We start from the raw sequence: 20,689 nt of genomic DNA, 5'->3' as shown, positions 1-20,689 counted from the left end.
TCTTTCTCTGTAGAGCTTCAGTTTCCATTGGGTGCCTCCCCTACCTGCTTTTGGAAGGGCTGGGAAGCTCGGTCTCCAGTTCCAGGTCAAAGCCTTCCGTATCAGGACTGGGAACAGGAGACTTGGTTCCTCTCTATTTCCCTTGGTTTATCTGTATTGTCAACTTCATCAGGGTCATCCTCCACTGCAGTGGTTCTCAACCTGTGGGTCGCGACCCCTTTGGGGGGTCGAACGACCCTTTCACAGGGGTCGCCTAAGACCATTGGAAAACACATATTTCCGATGGTCTTAGGAACCAAGACACCGATCCTCTATCCATCTCCGCACGGCTTTGAACTGGGGGCCGTTGCAGCGCCGGATTCGTTTCTGCTGAGCATCTCCTAAGGGAGGCTGCGCTGCTTCGCGGCCCTTTCCGCGGAGGAGGCTGAACTAAGCTCTGCCAGCACTGTCGCCCTCTTGGCTCTCTCTCTCTCTCTCTCTCTTCCTCTCCCCACCTGGGCGCTTCTCCAACCAGGCTGGGCGGAGCTGGCGGAGCGGCCTTCCTGCCCCCCTCCTGCCCGGCCAGCTGGAGCCGGGCAGGCTGGCAACCTTCGGAAGTGAGGCGAGGATAGTCAAGGCGCGCTGAGCCTCAGGCGCAGCGGGTGAGTGGGTGGCATCGGTGCGCGCTTGGGGAGCCCTTAGGGTTGGGGGTCACCACAACATGAGGAACTGTATTAAAGGGTCGCAGCATTAGGAAGGTTGAGAACCACTGCTCTACTGGGAAGAGGATATATCCAGCTAGACTCTGGGAAGAACTTACAAGCCCCTGTGGCTGCATCTATATTCTGAGCTGGGCTCAAACTACATCAATAGCATTAGCACTTAGCACTCGCCCTTAGACTTATATATCTCTTCGTAGTGCTTTACAGCCCTCTCTAAGTGATTGTCAGCATATTGCCCCCAACAATCTGGGTCCTCATTTTACTGACTTTACTGACTTCAGAAGGATGGAAGGCTTAGTCAATCTCGAGCAGGTCAGGATTGAACTGCTGGCAGTCGGCAGAGTTAGTCTGCAATACTGCATTCTAATCAATGCGCACCACGGCTCTCGGTCCCTCATTGTGGCTTAATGTGATATGGAAACCCACACGTATTGTGTTTTTAACCAGAAGAGAGATGTTCCCCAATGAGGGCCAGGTTCAAAATTGTGGCATAAAGGAGAGGATGGAGCTAAAATCAGTCAATTCTTGACTGACTACCTTCCCTTCCAAAAAACAAATATTGGTTCCAACTGGCTTGACCTTCATTTCTATACCCAGATCTACGTCTGAAATCCTCCATCTCAGAAATAGGATAGAAACCATGTAGTTTTCGATATTGTTAAAACGGTAAGAAGACAGAGATGGGCTGGCTTTTCAGCCTACTTTCCAGTCAAAAGCAGCCAAGTCAAAAGCAGCCAAGTCAAAAGCAGCCAAGTCTCAATCTGGCTTGAACTCAAGAACCAGGAGCTGGAAGAGTCAACGCCCTGAAGTTGTCCATATGCATTTAGCACCAAGGCTACAGGCTGATCAGAAGCATGAATGATCTGCTTGCAACCATTTCTTTACTAGCTTGACCTGAATTGCATTTCTTATTCTATTTGTGTTTGTGTATACAGATAAAGCAGATGCAAAAGTTACAAAAACCTATTTTGGAGATATGTCACCAAAGAACGCAATCCCTAGGATGAACTCACAGGGGCTGCGGTGAAGATTTGATTAGCATATTCAGTCTGAAGGCAGTTGGACTGAATCTCTGAATCAAATTGACTTTCCGAATTTGCATCAAGCCTCAGAGTCAAATTCAATGACTCGGTGACCTTTTGCGCCTACAAAGAAAAACGTCTGTTCAGAATCATATCAACCTGAAAATGCAATTTGAAAAACTGAATTGGATTGATTCGGGGATTTGAACTGACAATTCGAATCAGGTTTGACTTGATCCCCACACCTTTGCATAAAACCACCAGCAATCTAATTTAACAGATCTCAGTCTTCTTGTTGTAAAGTAATCGATCCCATTAGATGGTGTAGCAGAACTTTTCACCTCCATCTCTCTCTGTTGTAAACGTTGATTTGGGCTTGAATGTGTCTGAGTAGCTGGAGAGCAGCCAGACCTTTTCTGGTGAGAAAGCCTGAGGGCACAACAGATGGCAGAACAACCAATGCATAACAGGCAATTAGATTCAGGTAGTCAAATGAGTTATTTAACTATGTTACATATTACTTTTTAGAATATTTTGAAAAATGTCTAGGAACAATTTGCTAAATCAGATCGTTTCCCTGATTTCAGCAGTGGGATAATCATGGGTTTCAAAATGTAGTTCGACAGTTAAAAAAAAAAAAAGATAAAATGAAGGTTGGAAATTTAAGCAAGAAGGCTAGAATGTCCCTGGAGGGGAAGAATCATTTTACAGGACTCCCTGAGATCAGTGTTTTCTTGATCGGAAAGCAAATTGACTAATTCTCAGTGTGCCAACCTGTACTTTACCTGGGGAACATACGAAAATTAGCAGAATGCCCCGGATGTTAAACAGAAGGGCTGAGGTTTGCTGGAAAAGTTGTTTTAAAAAAAGGTGAAAAATATGGTAGGTCCTATTCCTTCTTGTCTGTCTGTCTGTCTGTCTGTCTGTCTGTCTGTCTGTCTGTCTGTCTGTCTGTCTGTCTGTCTGTCTGTCTGTCTGTCTGTCTGTCTGTCTGTCTGTCTGTCTGTCTGTCTGTCTGTCTGTCTCTCTGTGTAGATGCAGAATTGCCACGTTTCTTAACTAGTGAAGGGATTTTATTGTGCTTATGATTTTAGTATGTTTAAGTTTGACATTAGCATTTATTTTATATATAGTAACCATTTTATATTGATATTTATAGTGTTATCATGTAATCATTGTTTTGTTATTTTGTAATCCATTATTTTGTAGTTAATTGCTTGATCAGATGCTTTATATATATATATATATATATTGGAAAAGTAAGGGCTTCGTGCTTTAGGTATAGGTGATTGCTTATATGAAAAGAGCACATTATAAGGGGAGGGGGGAAAGGAGTTACGGATGGAGCCTGGGTTGCTGTGTATGAGTCATCATCTAGGAATTGTTTTTTTGTGCCATCTTATGCCTGGTACCAAGACCTGATCTTTTTGTTCTGGAAAGGTATAAAAGGTGGAAGACATCTTTTTCTGGTTGTTGCCTTCATCTCTCTACCAGCCACGAAGAGAGATGGGGTCACCCAACTCTTATTTTGATCAAAATAAAAGTTGTTTGCTTGCTGAAACCTCGACTCAGGAGTTTCTTTGGCTCTTTTAAATTCCTGAGTAATGCTGGGGCAATTGTGAGGCTAAGACAGCGGTTCTCAACCTATGGGTCGTGACCCCATTTGGGGTCGATCGACCATTTCACGGGGGTCGCCAAGCAAGGCTGTCCGCCATTTTTCCCCCTTTTCCGGCGGGTGCCTTACCTCCCTTGGGCTGGGCCAGCTGGTGGTCGGCCTGCTCCGTCTCTGCTGCTTGCCAGCTACGCCTCAGCCGGTGCAGGGGCCAGAACCACGCATGCGCAGCGCTCCCGGGCAGGGAAAGTCCTCGACTTATGACCGGTTTAGTCCTCGACTTATGACCGGTTTAGTCCTCGACTTACGACCGGTTGGGGGTCGCGGCATTAAAAAGGTTGAGAACCACTGGGCTAAGAGGAAAACCTTATACTGTCATGGCTTTTTTTCTGCCTAGGAGGAAAAGTGACCTAAAATGAATAGGTCTCACTGCTGACCTAGGGAGCTGTAAAAGGGCCAGGAAGAACATTAGAACTGCTGAACTTGTGAATCGCTTTTGCTCAACCCTCCAAGTCTTCGTCCTGACCTCAGGGCCATCCTCCCCACGGCTTGATGGGCTTGGTAGTCTTCTCCCCAAGCTCCTGCTGCCCCACGCCCATCCATCTCTTCCGCCTTCCCCACCCCCTCCCTGATTCCTACGCACCAAGGGCAGGGCTACCCCTCTGTCAAGATTTGGATTGTGTTTGTAAATCAGGAAAGAGATATTTCAGAGGGAGAGAAGGGGATAACGCCTAACGAGAAGGTTGGACTCCAGCCAAGGAAGATAGAGTTTCAGTTTTTCATTCAGTCGTGAAGCTTCTGCCGTGACCTTGGAGCAGGCTGTCTCTCTTTTCTCATCCTGCTGCCTAACAGGATTTCAGTGTTGCTTTTGTAAAGATAAAAATGAGCCTGGGTTTCGTCGAGAAAGGTGGGCTACAGATGTAAATACTTCGTAATCCATAAATATGCTGTAGTACAGAGGTCCCCAACCTTTTGGGCACCAGGGACCGGTTACGTGGAGAGAGGTTTTTCCATGGACTGGAAGGTGCGTGGTTTTGTGTGCTGCCTGCATCTTGCAGATGGGCCTTTGCCATAATGATCATGATTGCAGCGGAACAATGCGAATTAGGATAGTTTTAGAAAGGTAATGTTTAACCCTGCCTTCCTCTAAATCAGTGGTTCTCAACCTTTTTAATGCCGCGACCCCAACCGGTCGTAAGTCGAGGACTAAACCGGTCGTAAGTCGAGGACTAAACCGGTTGTAAGTCGAGGACTAAACTGGTCGTAAGTCGAGGACTACCCAACCAGTCGTAAGTCGAGGACTTTCCCTGCCCGGGAGCGCCACGCATGCGTGGTTCTGCCCCCTGCGCCGGCCGAGGCGTAGCTGGCAAGCGGCAGAGACGGAGCAGGCCGACCACCAGCTGGCCCAGCCCAAGGGAGGTAAGGCACCCGCCGGAAAAGAGGAAAAAAAATGGCGGACAAAAAAAATGGCGGACAGCCTTGCTTGGCGACCCCCATGAAATGGTCGATCGACCCCAAATGGGGTCCCGACCCACAGGTTGAGAACCACTGCTCTAAATCATGCACACACAAACAGCCACGCATAGACATCTTAAAAATAAGATGATTTGCTAGAGGAGACGGCAGCCTGTGGTTTCTAGATGTTAATGAGAGCACTTGCTTAGTTTGGCTCCTGCTTATACAAGTGCAAGGAGTCCGTGAGGAGCATCAAAGGCGCAGGAACTCAGCCTGTGCCTTTTCTATGCACAGATATTTGAGATCAGCCCCACAGGTTCACGTCCATCTGCCCCCAGAATCATCCCCAAATGGTTTTGCCTTGTCTTTCTAAGACACTTCCTTGCTTTATCTTCTCCACCTTCACTTGGAATGTGACAAGGCAAGGAAGGCTTGTTAATGCTGGACACAGAATCTAGTCATTTATGATGTCAGGCTGATGTGGGATACATTCTTCAGAAAAGCCAGGACACTTGGTCTGGCCTCCTCTCTTTGGATGAGTATGAGGGAGTGCAGACACAGATGCCCTCCCTGGATGGCTGTGATGACCGTCAGCCTCAGAGCCACACCCACTTCTCCCCAGAGACATAAAATGAATGAACAGGTTGGACTGTGAAGCGGTGTTTCCAAGCTCCTGTAGCTTCTTTTTCCTGCCACCTTCCCTGGAGAGGCAAGGAAGCCACAGTCATGGTGCGCCCGAGCCTGATGGCGAAGAATACCGACATGCGCTGGCGCTTACCTTTGGTTTGCCTCCTCTGGGAGGTGGCCATGATCATCCTTTTTGGGATTTTCGTGCGCTTCAACCCGGAGGCTAACGTGGCTGATTGGGAGAAGGAGAAACAGCAAAGGAACATCTCCGATATTGAGAATGAATTCTACTTCAGATACCCCTGTGAGTATAATGATGCTAGGCAACGATCCAGCCTTGGGTTTATTTGGCACACCTTTTGGGTAGTGCTGTAACTGCAGAATTCTGAACGGCAGAAAATCATATTTGCACATGGAATCATCATGCTGCATAGACCTCCAGATCAATGTCATAATACGTAGCAGCATAATCAGTCTGTGTCTGTGCTTACTGGTTTTATAAAATTAGCTCTGGATTTCATGACTTTACAGGGAATTTCTTTGTTTGATTGGGCTGCACAACTTTTCCTGGGCTGCCTTTGATGGCATCCTGGACCATATTCCAAAATGTAGAGGCTGCAACCACAGCAAAGGTTTTAATTGGATTTCACTTTGCTTGCTTGTGCACTGAAGCCGGATCAGATATAACTAATAACATTTGTTTCCATCCATCTTTAAATGAAATAACTTTTTCTTTCTCCTGCCATGTTAAAAGCGACAATTTTGAAGGTTTTGGAGATGCCTCCAAGAGTTTGGGAAGAAATCTATCATCCTTAGAAGTGCTGTATTTCTACTAGAAATGAAAATGTGGATTGTTTCACTTACAATTTGGATTGTTTCACTGACTTCAAATGTCTAACACAACTTCCTTCTGTTTTATGTACGCATGCAATAGGTATTCCTTCACTATCTGTGTGAGACAAGCCTTTGCTTGGAGTTTTCTACCTTCCCTCATTTACTGAGTGAGGTTCTGAATGCCCCCTTAAAAGTCCTGATCTGAAAATTTCCTTGCTATCTGTGCTTAGGTAGGCTTAGTCTGGAGGCAATAATTTAAAAATCGAGATGCTCAAAGCAAAAATCAAATGCAGCCTTTCCCAAAGGATTCTTCACACAGAATAGGATTCTTAAGAGGTGATTGATGGTTGAACTGATTTTTATTGTTAAAAAAAAAAAACACCCTGCTTTTTCAGTGGGTGATCCCATTTCCACTGTGGATCAATTTGGAAATTGGACAGTGTTTCCCAATCTCAGCAACGTTATGGTAGCTGGAGAATTCTGGAGTTGAAGTCCACATATCTTAAAGTTGCTTAGATCGAGAAACACTGAAATAGGGAAAGGAAGGCTGAACAAAAAGCATATTTTTAAAGAGATAATAAGTAACACTGAATGTTTACGGAGTGCAGAGAAACTATTCCCTTTATTAGAATTCCAGGCAACCACTTTTATGAATCTTGACCAACTATCTCACATTCTAGCCTTGCAATTTGATTTTTTTTTTAAGGTGATCCTTTAGTCCTCTCCCTGCTGTTAAGCTGGAATGCTCTCTGCTTTTCCATTTCCAACACAAAGCTGTACTGGCATGACATTGGTTATCCCCATTTTCACTCCCGATCATATCTATGGAGAGTCTCCATCATCCAGGACATGCTTGTCCCAAAAGTGCTTTTCCAAACGGCAACTGGACTTTCTTTCTTTTTCTTGAAAACATTTTACTTCTCATCCAGTTCTGAAGAAGCTTCTTGGATGAGAAGCAAAGGGTTTCCAAGGGGGAAAAAAACCAAGAAAGTCCAGTTGCCTCTTTAGAGAAGCACTTTTGGGGTCCCTATCTTGCTTCTACCACCTCTCTTTTGAGCCACTGCCAGACCCCTGATTTCCCTGCAAATAACGGGTGACAAAGCTTAAACAATTTGAAATACCTTAAGAGATCCTTGGTGTGTGGGAAATGCGGGAAAAGACCCTGAATCTGGAGAAATGATTTCCCTTTATATCTGAGTCTTGCCTTGGTCCCGTATGTCACAATTCTCATTATAGCTACTTAAAACTCTGGGCAGGGCTTGCAGTCTTGCAGATGGATGCATGCACCTTGGGTTGGCTGAGCAAAATGTGATTGTTGTGCAGAACTGTTGTGTGGAAAGACATTGCCACTGGCACTTAACTAGGGAAGTGTCACTTGGATTTCACAAGCTAAAAGGGTTTAGAAATTCATGCTCTGAGCAGAGAATGCTTCTGGATGTTAAGTCAAATGAGAAGGTTGAACTTTTAGGCAGGGCTTTGGAACCAGAAGGCAAATGGCATTTTTCTAACAGATCACTGGATATTTTTAAGGAGAATATAGAACTCACCGTATTGCAGAGATAGTTAAGGATTGAACTTTGCACGTGATGGTGGTGAGGAAACAGGAGGTCCCAAATTAGGTAAAATGGGCCAGTATGCTGCAATGGTTAAGGCACCAATCTGGAAACTGGGAGACTGTGAGTTCTAGTCCTGCCATAGGCACGAAGCCTGATAGGTGACCTTGAGCAGTCCCTCTCTCTCAGCCCTAGGAAGAAGAAGGCATATCATAACTAAAAGCAGTAGACTCAGTGGCGGGATTCAGCCGGTTCACACCAGTTCAACAGAACCAGTAGCTAATTTTTTTGTTGCCCAGGCCCAGAACGGACTTCTGGAAGCAGCATCCACACAGAGAATCAGTTGTTCACATATTTGAATCCCACCACTGAGTAGACGGATAGTGAAAACAATTTATCAGTAGAATGTCTTGGCTTCAGAGGTTGGGGGTGCTCCATCGTTGGAGGTTTTTAAGAAGAGATTGGACAGTCATTTGTCTTAAGTGATATAAAGTCTCCTGCTTGAGCAGGGGGTTGGACTAGATCTCCAACATCCCTTCCAACTCTGTTATTCGGTTACTCCTTCAGTTACTGGTATTGCTTAAAATTGATTTATGGAATAATTAGCCTTCCTGGTAATGAACTTCAAACATCCTGTCGGTCTACCAAAGAATAGCAATTCTCATGCTTGCTGGGAATTATGGGGCCTTTGGTTTGGCTTTTCTTTTGCTGGGGGTAAGTATTGACATAAAATGCTTTACCCACAAAATGCTATCTCAGGAGCTGTTTCTCATTTCGCAATCTTCATGAAGTCTGGTTCTTCGTTATTAACCAAGTTGCAGTCTTAAAGCCCTTAGAGGAAATTGCCTGCTTCCCACTTAGATTTCATAAACAGAACACTTCACTCCATTAAGCACAGGGTTTTGATCAGAATCGGCTGGTTCCATCAGTCCCTGGAGAGTTTTAAGCTGCCCAGGTCCACAGTCATCGTCATCCTGGATTAAGCCAAGCAAGGGTTTAATCATTAAACTTCTTTCAGAGAGCAGCAATGGCGTTTCAGTCTAAATCCTCTTCTTTCTTCATGAGTCCACATATAAATATCAGCTTCTGGGTTAGGATGATGTATTTACTGTGCCAAATCAGAGGACACAGAGCTCTGTGCAAGCTTTTGAGTTCAGTAGAATGCTCTGTCAGGTAAGAAGGAAGGAAGGAAGGAAGGAACTATCTACCTAAATAGATCATTCTTCCTCTTCTACCTACTGTAGGTAGATAGAAGGAAGGAAGGAAGGAAGGAAGGAAGGAAGGAACTATCTACCCAGATAGATCATTCTTCCTCTTCTACCTACTGTAGGTAGATAGAAGGAAGGAAGGAAGGAAGGAAGGAAGGAAGGAAGGAAGGAAGGAAGGAAGGAAGGAAGGAAGGTTAAATATCTAATTATTCACCCAGGATTTTCTATCCTTAATCCAACAGTTGCTCTATCCTTAATCCAAACAAATTTCTTTGATACCCCCAAATGAGAAAGAGAGATCAATGAAAGTTCACATATATTCTACTCTGACAAATATTTAAAATGTGGTGGTGGTGATAATCCAGAACCTGGTGGCAGTAGGAAGGAGAAATGTCAACAGAATACCAGAGTTGGAAGGGACCTTGGAGGTCATCTAGTCCAACCCCCTGCTCAGGCAGGAAACCCGATACCATTTCGGACAAATGGCTGTCCAGTCTCTTCTTAAAAACTTCCAGTGTTGGCGCGTTCACCGCGTCTGGAGGCAGGTTGTTCCACTGGTTAATTGTTCTAACTGTCAGGAAGTTTCTCCTTAGTTCCAGGTTGCTTCTCTCTTTGGTTAGTTTCCATCCGTGGCTTCTTGTCCTGCCTTCAGGCGCTTTAGAGAAGAGCTTGACTCCCTTTTCTTTGTGGCAGCCCCTGAGATACTGGAAGACTGCTATCATGTCACCCCTCGTCCTTCTCTTCGTTAGACTTTCATCTTTCATGAAGTGGGGTGCTGTGGAAGTTGCAGGCCTCCAGAGAGAAGTTGGTATAGGGTTAAGGACAATAATGGCATTGGAATTTCTGTCACTAAGCGATGCGGTTTTAAAGCTTGACCTCAAGTGACCACATCACCTAACAGTGACAATCCTGGCAGTCTCAGTTGCAGTCATTAACTGAATCCCACTGGTTGTTAAGTGAGGACCCGCCATGATCCAAGGCATTCCCAGTTTGGTCCCTCCCATCCCTGAACCTTGGTAAGGTAAGGGACTACTTCTTCTTTAACTCCTTCCATCCACCTCTCTCAAGTTCCTCTGTTTTTCTATCTGATTGTCGGGATGCTTAAAAATTTCATTCAAATTTCCTTGCTGATGCAAGCTTCCTGACTTGACAAAACATGCTACAGCTACTCCTCCAATTTTTTGTGTGACACGTCTGCCTTCTGCAACCTTCCTGGCTGTCCACACTTCACAGTCTGAAGAAACACAACAGGAATGAAAAATCTCCTTCCTGGTAAGATTGCAAAGAAGGAAGTGGAGCCGGAAAAGTTGCAGAGTGCCGGAGGGATGATTGTGCGATGAAATAAATAAACATTCACACCCATTCTTCGGCGATTTCATAACTAAAGTAAGCTGCAAAAATACGTTGCCCGTCTGCAAATTTCTCCCCAAATGTTCTTTTGGACTGTGAAAAAAAGATCTGTGAAATTTAATCTAACAGTTTAAAAAAAAACATAAAATAAAGCCAGAACAGAACAAACTGTAGAAACGAAACTAATTTTATCCTATTGTTTTCATGAAACCTGTTGCAAAGGGTGAGTTTTTAACCTCCTGCAGTGAAAATATTTCTCAAATCTATCAGCTTGGAATGGAGCGATGCATGTATGTGTAGGTAGGGGAAGAGGTAGATTCCTAAGCCAGGAAGAAACACAACACCCATCTTCAATTTGCTGCCTTGCCTTCGGCATCTCCTGGACCACCAATAATTGCCAAGTTTCATTTTACAGCACTGGGGCAGATTCCTATCTTGAGGATACGATGAGCAGCAAAGTTGGTTAAAGATCTATGATCTTTGTTGTTTGTTCTGGAGACAAAATATCTCCCCACCCCACTGCCTGGGGTATAGGATGAAAGTTCTATTTATCCTACAGGTAGAGAAAATTCCAGCAGATCACTCTTGGGTTTTGAAGTTTTTGACCCCAAAAATGGTGGCAACAGCATTTTGTTTTCATTAGAGGTTAGGCCAATATTAATTGTGTTCATGCAATACATTTACTCCGAGTTACCAAATTCACTCTTTTTGTGGGATGCCACAATGCATTAAGCCATAAACTAATCAAAGGGGCTGAATTGACACAACCTGCTAAACCACACAAATAATAAGTAAGTTTAACATTAAACTAAGCTTTAGTATGTTGTGTGAATGACTCTGCTAGAGAACTGCACTTGGCCTGGTTAAACCTATTGTGTGAACATAACTTCTATCTTCCTTCCAAATTCGAGGCAACTGATTTGGAACTGATAACGCATGTTGAATGAAAGAAAGGGAAAGGGAAGACAATTCAAAGATCAGCCAATAAAAGTCATGACTGACCAGCAACTGGATTCAGATCTATGTGCAACCAATGTTACCCTTTGAGGAATCCTGGCTTGTCAAAAGTTAGTTGTGCACTATATTCTAGTCATTGTATCAACCAGCATGGAATGCTGGGAGACAGTCTTCTGTAGACGCATTTTCCTATTAATTCAAAATTAATTGTATTAATAAGAGAAAACACTTTACCTTTGTACTCAGGCAGTGTTGTTCAGAATCTTTCAGCTTTTAAGGAACTTTGTTCATACGGCTTTATCTCTCAGAATATGCTCGAAGCCTCCATTACAGAATATCTGTATTGTAGACCGTGCTATGATGGATCCAAGGGAAGATGCTTATGGTATGTACTGGCAAAAACTGCAGATTCTGGATCAGAGTTTCTCAAAGTTGACAACTTTAAGATGTGGGAAGTTCAACTCCCACAGTTCCCCATCAACACACTGGCTGGAGAATTCTGGGAGTTGAAGTCCATACATCTTAAAATTGCCAAGGTTGAGAAATACTCTTGTAGACCATAAGTGAAGGAACCGTCATGTATAAATTAGTGGTCAGCATTGAGTTAGGTGGTCGCTAGGCATGCAGATAAGTGTGGAATGAGAGTGAAAGTCCATGTAATGAAGCCTCTTTCTTTATTTCAGCTTTCCAAGATGTCCATGTGATGATTTTCGTGGGCTTTGGCTTCCTCATGACCTTCCTTCAACGCTATGGCTTTGGCGGTGTTGGCTTCAACTTTCTCCTCGCTGCCTTTGGGATCCAGTGGGCTCTCCTGATGCAGGGCTGGCTCCATACCTTTCAGCATGGGAAGATACTCATTGGAGTGGAAAGGTACGATGGCATGCTTGGACATACAAAGAAAGAGTTTCTGGGTAGTAGGATACATGACGAGCATGAAACTATAACGAAGGTAGATTAAATTTGTGGCTTAGGAATGCAAACATGTGCATTAGTGGGGCCGTGGTGGTGTAGTGGTTGGAATGCAGTACTGCAGGTTATTTCTGCTGACTGCCGACTGCCAGCAGTTTGGCAGTTCGAGTCTCACTGGCTCAAGGTTGACTCTGCCTTCCATCCTTCTGAGGTTGGTAAAATGAGGACCCAGTTGTTAGGGGCAATATGCTGACTTAGAGAGGGCTATAAAGCACTGTGAAGTGGTATATAAGTCTAAGTGCTAATGCTGTTGATGTAGTTTGAGCTCAGCTCAGAATATAGGTATTGGGGCCTGCAAGCCCATGCTGCCCTACCCTACTACAAGCTAAGACCATTATTGTAAATTTTGCACTTTGGATGATGGAAAACGTCCATCAGATCAAAGCTTCTGGGCGGCCCTCTTTGACAAATTGGAAGAGTACTATTAGATTCCTTGTCAGTCATCCCAAAGCTAAACAAATTAATTTCTTCCATCCTTATTGTTCTGATTTGACCCTTTCCCAATTTGCCAGAATACATTTTAGCAAAGAAAAGAATAGATTTGGGACTTTCCATGATTTAGAAATTCACCGTCTCTTGTTGCAACCTAATTGGATGATCCAAAAGTCTAGGTTAGGGACAGATCACAGTGGACAAAATCTACCTATGTCGTCCCCAAGGGTCAACCATGACTCCAAGGGCATATAATCAAACTTTATGTGTCATTTTTGTAGTCATGTCTCACTGCTGGTTCATGTGATCAGCTACAATTCCAAGATGCTCATTGTTGTGTTGCTTCAGTAGCCTTCTTTGACTCAATTATCTCTTCCTTCTCCTCTCAGCCTGATTAATGCAGATTTCTGCGTGGGTTCTGTTTGTATCGCCTTCGGTGCCATTTTGGGCAAAGTCAGTCCCGTCCAGCTCCTCATTATGACACTGTTTCAAGTGACCCTCTTCTCCGTCAATGAATATATCCTGCTTGATCTGCTCCATGTAAGGTTCTTCACATTCAGAAATGCTTCCCTGTCTTAATATCGATGTGACAAAGTTGCCTTGCGTATTTGGTTATCATTTACCATCCCGAATAACTCTGTGCAGATGCAAGACAAAGAGGACAATGGGTTTACTATATGCCTTACAATACAGTCAGAGTGTGTCTTACTGTGGTGGAATGTAAACTGGATTCCCAGGAGGGAGGGGCTGCAATCCAGAGAGCAAAGAGGCAGTGAAGTTCGGAAAGTTCGGTCAGAAGGAAGAGATTTAAAACAGCTCCTCCCCAGAGAGTCTCACTTATAGGTCTATAGGTGAAGAACAATAAAGGAAGCTACAATAAAGGAAGTAACTCCATCTATTGTTCTTGGTTCTTGGGAACTGACACAAACTTCCTTCAACTCAAGGCCTACTCTAAGCTTTGCATGGCTGGGCGTGAGAGACATTTCTTTAAGCAAACTTCCTGATATCAGATCAGTCTATTGCCAGAACAAGAGATGGGTGAAGCCAATCCTCCTGCCTCAGAGAGATCATCTTCTAGCTTATTATAACACGCAGCCAGGAGGAAGAAACTCAAACATTTGAACTCCAATTTTGGCACGTCTTGCATTTGATGCACGCAGTCACTTGAAATCTTTTTGTAATGAATGCACTACGTGGCTTTTGTAAGGGGTGAAACTTTGATAGAGGTTTTGTGCCCTTTGAGGTCTGTTCTTGCAATTGAGAAATACACATGAAGTAGGCTCCAAAAGTAGAGAAATACCGTGGTCTAACGGGGGGAAAAGAAATTTGTAATTTCTAAGGGGCAAAATGGGTGCTTTCAATTCCTGCAAGACCGCTCCTTCTTTTGCTTCCTAATAATCTCCAACATTAGCCTGTCTGCTCGTGATCCTTGATGGCTGCAGAAATGGGGTCTAAGTGTCAATGTGGCTTACTAGCTACCTTTTTTTACACCCTTGCTATACCATATCTTTCCCCAAATAGGTGCTTTCTAGATGCATTGGTTAACTATTTCCAGAATCTCTTACCAGCATATTTAAGAAAGCAGGTTGGAATTTTGCAGTCCAAATGTATCTAGAGGTCTCCAGATTGTGGAGATTAATTTAATTTAATTAATCTCTTGCTCAAAACCCCTGCAGAACTTCCCAGGTATCCAATGAAAAAACTCACAACTATATATGCACCAGAAAAGTATTTGCTAAGACTTCAGATTTTCTGCAGCTTTAAGAAGGGTGGCAAAAAAAAGAGGCAGGGCTTTCTTGGTGATGGCCCCTCTGCTAAGAGAAGCTTGCCTGGTTTCCACCATGTTACTTTATCAGTTGTCTTGGATGAAGGTTGCTCTTTCAGGCTCCTAAAACCTCAAGAGCTGTTGTTTTGTTTGCTGCATTTCACATTTCATTCTGATAGACCTTTTTTTGTGTTGCGTATTTTCTATGTTTGAGGGAACCGATGGAGCTGTTGTGTTCTTTCACTTGGGTTTGTTTTGATTGCAACATTCTTGTATTTTATTATCACTAGATGATCAGTTATCTTGCTTAATGCCCAGAGCAGAGGGAAATAACATGTTGCTGGTCAAGGTAGCGCTTAATGGGAGACCATTATATTACATCCCCCCCCCAAAAAATACCCAATATGTATAAGGGAGGGAGCAGGGCCCATTGCTGGTTTCTTACGCAGGAGCCATAAGATGCAGGACTCAACTCTTGTGGGCTTGGAATGTGGTTGCACAAGTAGGGCACACTTTGATTGACTGTACATAAAAGCCCCTGAGAGGAACAGATTAACCATCAGATAAGGGGATTGAATGAGATTGTGGCTTGAGGGTCTGAATGGAAAAGCAGACTTAAAATAATATTACCAGCCTTGAGGAATGCAGGGGAAACTCCTTGACTTCAGCTCAACGTGTTCTTTTTGCAAGCAAAGGAGCATCTTGTTTGCTAAATTTATACAGTTCATTCTCTACTGTGAAGGGACGACGAGATTGAACAAATATGACATCCAAAACTATTCTTCCACTCATCCTAAAACCAGAGATAAGAGTTGTATCCTCTGAAGGGCAAAGTAAATAGAGCTCCGTTCTTGGAAGTAGCAATCGCATGTGCTTTTTTTTTTCAATGTTTCATTTTTGTGTTTGTTGGAAAATACATTTTTTTTATCTCATTGTTCAGCCAGAAGGACTCCCAAGGTATCTTTCCGATAAGATAGTCCTTGCCTGCTGGCTCTGTGGGTTGTGTAACTAAGCACAATGAAAAGTCTGCTACTTCTTTGTCAAGACTCCAGTTTCTTGCATTCTCAATATGGGTAGCAGTGATGGCAGTTGTAGTGCAGCCCATTTCCTGGGCACAGGTAAAGAAATGCCTAAGTTAGAGATATCGTCTGGCTGAAGAGTCAGAAGTCCATGTCTATGGAGATTCTCAACCATCTAGATCAGGGGTAGTCAACCGTGGCTCTTTTATGACTCGTGGACTTCAACTCCCAGAATTCCTGAGCCAGCTGTGCTGGCTCAGGAATTCTGGGAGTTGAAGTCCACGAATCATAAAAGAGCCAAGGTTGACTACCCCTGATTTAGGTCATGGTTTTCCCTAAGGCGCTTTCTTGTTGTTGTTTTTCCCCCTGAAAACATTTCACTTCTCATCCAAGAAGCTTCTTCAGTTCTGAACTTCACTGAAGGAGCTTCTTCTTTTTTTTATGAAGAAATTTTATTGGTTTTTCCATTTTTACATAAAAGTGCTTGAGAAACAACGTGGTGATTGGGCTATCAATTATCCTAAAACAAAATCATACATATAATCACACAAATTAATTCCTTAGAAGTTCCCTCTGTTTCCCACATACTGTTTTACCAATTAAAATAATTACATTTGTGGAAAAAAAGCTCAATCAATCCAATCAATCATCAATCACATTTCAATTATAAGAATCCAAATCCTGTTGTTAAGCTTTACTATTTTGGAAATTACCATATTCCAATTAAGCTTATATTAGCACTTTGGGCATCCCTCGTTTCTCTTTTTTCCCTATCATAATGATTCTATCTAAAGTAAATATATTATCCCAAACAAAAACATCCTTACATATTTTTTATATATAACCTATTGCTTAAACTAATACATCATTTATTAATACTATTACTTCTCTTATCACAAATACCTCACTGAAGGAGCTTCTTGAAGGAGAAGCAAACTGTTTTCAAAGAAAAACAACCACAACTAAAAATCCAGTTGCCTTTTGAAAAACACCTGTGGGACATCCAGAAGTAGAATTTTCAGATGCCCAAAGGAACAAATGTTCTATTTAGTTTGTTAAGCAACTGAGTTCAAGTTTCAATTTGTGATCTACTGATTCTCTGTAGAATAAACCAACTACTTCTGGGTAGGCTTCAAACTCTTTATTTATCGCCGCAGGTGAAAGATGCTGGTGGATCCATGACAATTCATACGTTTGGTGCTTACTTTGGCCTAACGGTGACCTCTATTTTGTACCGGCCCAACCTGGAGCAGACCAAAGAAAAGCAGGAATCTGTTTACCATTCAGACCTTTTTGCCATGATTGGTGAGTTGTGGTTCCTTCTCTTTGTTAGACAGGAGAACCCGCACTTTCTGAAAAAGTGGTCAGGATTCATGAAAAGAGGCCCAGGCTATTGGCGAAAAGACCCGTCCTTCCTTCTACCTTTATTTCTGTTCAAGGTAGCCCAAGTGAGGCATTTAAAGCAAAAAACGTTGTGAAGGTATTGTGGACTTTGAGCCTTTAATCCACAAAGCACAAAGCTGTATGTTCTTCGCATCTCGGAAAGCAGGAGAAGATATGCTTGGCATGTCATTGTTTTGGAAATCTGGAAACATTCTTTTGATCCTGGTGATCAAACTGAAAGGAATGTAGAAGCTTCTTGACCAGTTCTTTCTAAACTACCCATTTACGGAGGCGCAAACATCTCATTAAAATTACGGCGGGGAGCTTAATTTCCTGGTTTTGCTATAACAAGCTCGAGGTCCTATTTTGGATGTTTTTTAAAAGGCACGCAGATGTATACCCATAACTATTTCTGTACAAGAAACCAGTAAATATGCTATGATACAGATCAATATTAGTCACCGATTAGTAAGTTTTTTTTTCCTGCCCTGTCTCCAGTTGGGCTAGAGCAGGGGTCTCCAACCTTGGCAACTTTACGACTTGTAGACTTCAACTCCCAGAATTCCTCAGCCAGCATGGGCTAGAGCAGTGATGGCGAACCTTTTAGAGACCGAGTGCCCTAAAACTGGCCCCGCCCCTGATCCACCCCCTGCTCCGCCCCTGCTCCGCTCCCACCCCACCTGCCCGCAGGGCCACTCACTGCCTCCAGGGCCCACCGCAGATCGCCCAGGCAGCCCAGCAGCGCCATGGCAGCCACCCCCTCTGCCCGCGTCCCACAGCATCAACTGAGTCTTGTCTACACTGCCTGGCTGCCATGTCCTTGGCTGCACTGCTCCATGTAGGCCACGCTCAGGGGCGACTTTCCTCCAGGGGGGCTGCTGGTGAGGAGGGGGTCATGGGGAGAGGCGAGGCTGGGGCAACGGCACGTGTGCCCACAGAGAGGGCTCCGAGTGCCGCCTCTGGCACGCGTGCCATAGGTTCGCCACCACTGGGCTAGAGAGTTGTCAGGCGCTTAGGTACACCCTTCATATTTTATCCAAGAGAGTGAGCTGTCTGCAATACCTGGTGTGTCCTTATAGAAAGCCACTTTTTAACTACCATTGCAGGCACCTTGTTTCTGTGGATGTACTGGCCCAGTTTTAACTCCGCCATTTCCAATCACGGGGACGCACAGCACCGGGCGGCCATCAACACCTACTGTTCACTTGCTGCGTGTGTCCTGACTTCGGTGGCTTTTTCCAGTCTCTTGCAAAAGAAGGGAAAGTTGGACATGGTGAGTAAAGTCAGACAAGATGTTATGGTTTTCGCTTGTCTTTGACGAAGTTTCATGGAATCCCTTACTACAAATGTGTGTGTGGTGGAGGGGGGGCTGCTTGTGTGTCTACTTGCCTAGCTGCTTGCCTGCCAATCAATGAATCAATCATTAAAAATGGTGTCAAGGCTTTCTGTTATCTTGTACAAAGTTTCTTTTTTTTTCTTTTTCTTTTAATGAATATTGTGTTGATTTTTAACTATGACAATCTCCAGCGCCTGGTGTACAGCGTGTTGTCTTGGTTTATATTTTTACAAGAAAAAAAGGGCAATAGTAATGAATTAATCAATAATGATTAAATTTGATAATGCCATAATTATAATATTAATTAATGATATATTTCTTTGACCTTCCCTTCTCCCATTTGTATTCTCCTTCTTCAACCTTAGCCAAAATATAATTCTTAATATTTTCAATATATAAATGATTAGATATAGGCATTGTTTATATTTATACAAATAATAATAATCTCTCTATATAACATTTTTACCTTGAACAAAGTTTCATGGAACCCCCACCACAAGGGTGTGTGTATCTTTTCTTTCTTTCTTTCTTTCTTTCTTTCTTTCTTTCTTTCTTTCTTTCTTTCTTTCTTTCTTTCTTTCTTTCTTTCTTTTTTCTTCTTTCTTTCTTTCTTTCTTTCTTCCTGCCTTCCTTCCTTCCTTCCTTCCTTCCTTCCTTCCTTTCTTTCTTTCCCTTTCCCTTCCTTCCTTCCTTCCTTCCTTCCTTCTCTTTCTCTCTTTCTTTCTCTCTCTCTCTCTCTTTCTCTCTTTCTTTCTTTCTCCCCCCCTCCCTCCCTCCCTCCTTCCTTCTCCTTTCTTCTCCTTCCCCCTTCCTCCTTCCTCCTCCACAGTAGGTCAGAAAACCCATTGTGCTAATCATAGTAAAATTGCAGTTTAAAAGCCTGCTGCACAGTATCGAAGAATGTCTGTTAGATGCGAACCTAACCCTTGAGCAAAAATGAATAAATAAAGCAGAAAAGCAGGAATTAAAAGAGCTGTGTCTCCCACAGGTCCATATTCAAAATGCCACCCTGGCCGGAGGTGTGGCTGTAGGAACTGCTGCTGAAATGATGCTGACCCCATACGGTGCCCTCATTGTGGGCTTCATCTGTGGCATCGTGACGACCACTGGATACGTCTACATCACAGTAAGAGCCCTTCTGAATGCAACAAAAGCTTTCCCCAGCCTTGATGGCACGACCAAACAGTGAAAAAGTGGAGATGTTACTTCTTTACATTGCAATATGTTGTAGCTGTTTCCTCTTTGTAATGCTCATGTTTTGTCCTTCCTTCCTCTCTTCTAGCCTTTCCTGGATGCTAAGCTCCATATCCAAGACACCTGCGGTGTCCACAACCTTCACGGAATGCCAGGTTTAATTGGAGGCATTGTGGGGGCCGTCACTGCTGCTGCGGCTACAGAAGGAGTCTACGGAAAGAAAGGGTGAGGTGCTTTGGGACGTCTGTGTAGGGCGTCACACTTTTTGATTTGGTTCCCCTTTCTTTGGAGAGGAAGAAAGAACTGCGGAAGACAGAATCATGGGTTGCCTGGCTGATATGTTGACTAAGCCTCAGGAGCTTTTGCTTTGATCTGCAGGTGCATTTGCACTCATTTATGAGAACTTTGCAAGTCGTTGAACTTTGAAATTACAGGTAGGGCTGGATTGCAAGCAGCCCAGGTTCGAATCTCAGAAGGGTATGGCTGGCTGATGAGAGCTAAGTAGCTCAAAATAGCTATACCAGTCTCCCTTTAACTCTTTGTTAGCAACCCAAATTTAACACGGTTAACTCAGTCTTCCATCTTTCCGAGGTTGATAAAATGAGGATCCAGATTGTTGGGGGCAAGATGCTGACTCTGTAAACCGCTTGGAGAGGGCTGTAAAGCACTGTGAAGCGGTATATAAGTCTAAGTGCTATTGCTATTGCTATTGAGGGAAAGCAAGACAAATGGCGATGAACCAAAAAATAACTTGGGACTACAACTGTCCTTCCCTTTTCCACTTCACTTCATTCTCACAGGCTCACCAACATGTTTGACTTCACCGGAGAATACCAGGATCGAACGCCTAGCATTCAAGGGGGATTCCAAGCGGCTGGCATTGCAGTATCACTAGCTATGGCTCTGGTGGGAGGAGCTATTGTAGGTAAGTGGAAGGTCATCACAGAGAGATCTAAGGTGAAATGTCCTGACAGTGAGAACAATTAACCAGTGGATGGGCTTTTCTTCTGGAAGTTGTGGTGTTCCAACACTGGAAATTTTTCAAGAAGAGATTGGACAACCATTAGTCTGAAATGGTCAGACCATTCTCTCCTAAGGATGGACTTCCAGACCGCGCCCCCCCGCCGCAGGGAGACGGAACCGCCTAGATGGTTCCGTCCCAGGCGACTGATGGACCCAGAGAGGTTCCTGACGGAGCTTGGGCCTTATCCGGAGGATCTGGTCCATGACTCGGTGGAAAATCAGACGGCGGCTTGGGAGTCAACTGCCGCC

General features: G+C 43.9%; 1 protein-coding gene across 1 annotated transcript in view; it reads left to right on the top strand.

Annotated features, from left to right (window-relative positions):
• Nucleotides 1–5,516: 5,516 nt before the first annotated feature.
• The window catches only part of RHCG (Rh family C glycoprotein), a 28,342-nt gene continuing 13,169 nt past the window's right edge, over nucleotides 5,517–20,689 (top strand). Inside the window, exons 1-8 of the mRNA XM_015815288.2 lie at nucleotides 5,517–5,721; nucleotides 12,003–12,189; nucleotides 13,110–13,260; nucleotides 16,662–16,809; nucleotides 17,994–18,160; nucleotides 19,212–19,349; nucleotides 19,506–19,642; nucleotides 20,218–20,342. Of these exons, the coding sequence (XP_015670774.2) occupies nucleotides 5,517–5,721; nucleotides 12,003–12,189; nucleotides 13,110–13,260; nucleotides 16,662–16,809; nucleotides 17,994–18,160; nucleotides 19,212–19,349; nucleotides 19,506–19,642; nucleotides 20,218–20,342 (1,258 nt within the window). The remainder of the gene's footprint in view (nucleotides 5,722–12,002; nucleotides 12,190–13,109; nucleotides 13,261–16,661; nucleotides 16,810–17,993; nucleotides 18,161–19,211; nucleotides 19,350–19,505; nucleotides 19,643–20,217; nucleotides 20,343–20,689) is intronic.

This window comes from Protobothrops mucrosquamatus, unplaced genomic scaffold, assembly GCF_001527695.2.
Source record: "Protobothrops mucrosquamatus isolate PMUCROS unplaced genomic scaffold, P.Mucros_1.0 scaffold334, whole genome shotgun sequence".
NCBI lineage: Eukaryota > Metazoa > Chordata > Lepidosauria > Squamata > Viperidae > Protobothrops > Protobothrops mucrosquamatus.
Note: the sequence above shows the minus strand (reverse complement) of the source record. Positions and strands in the feature narration are given on the sequence as shown.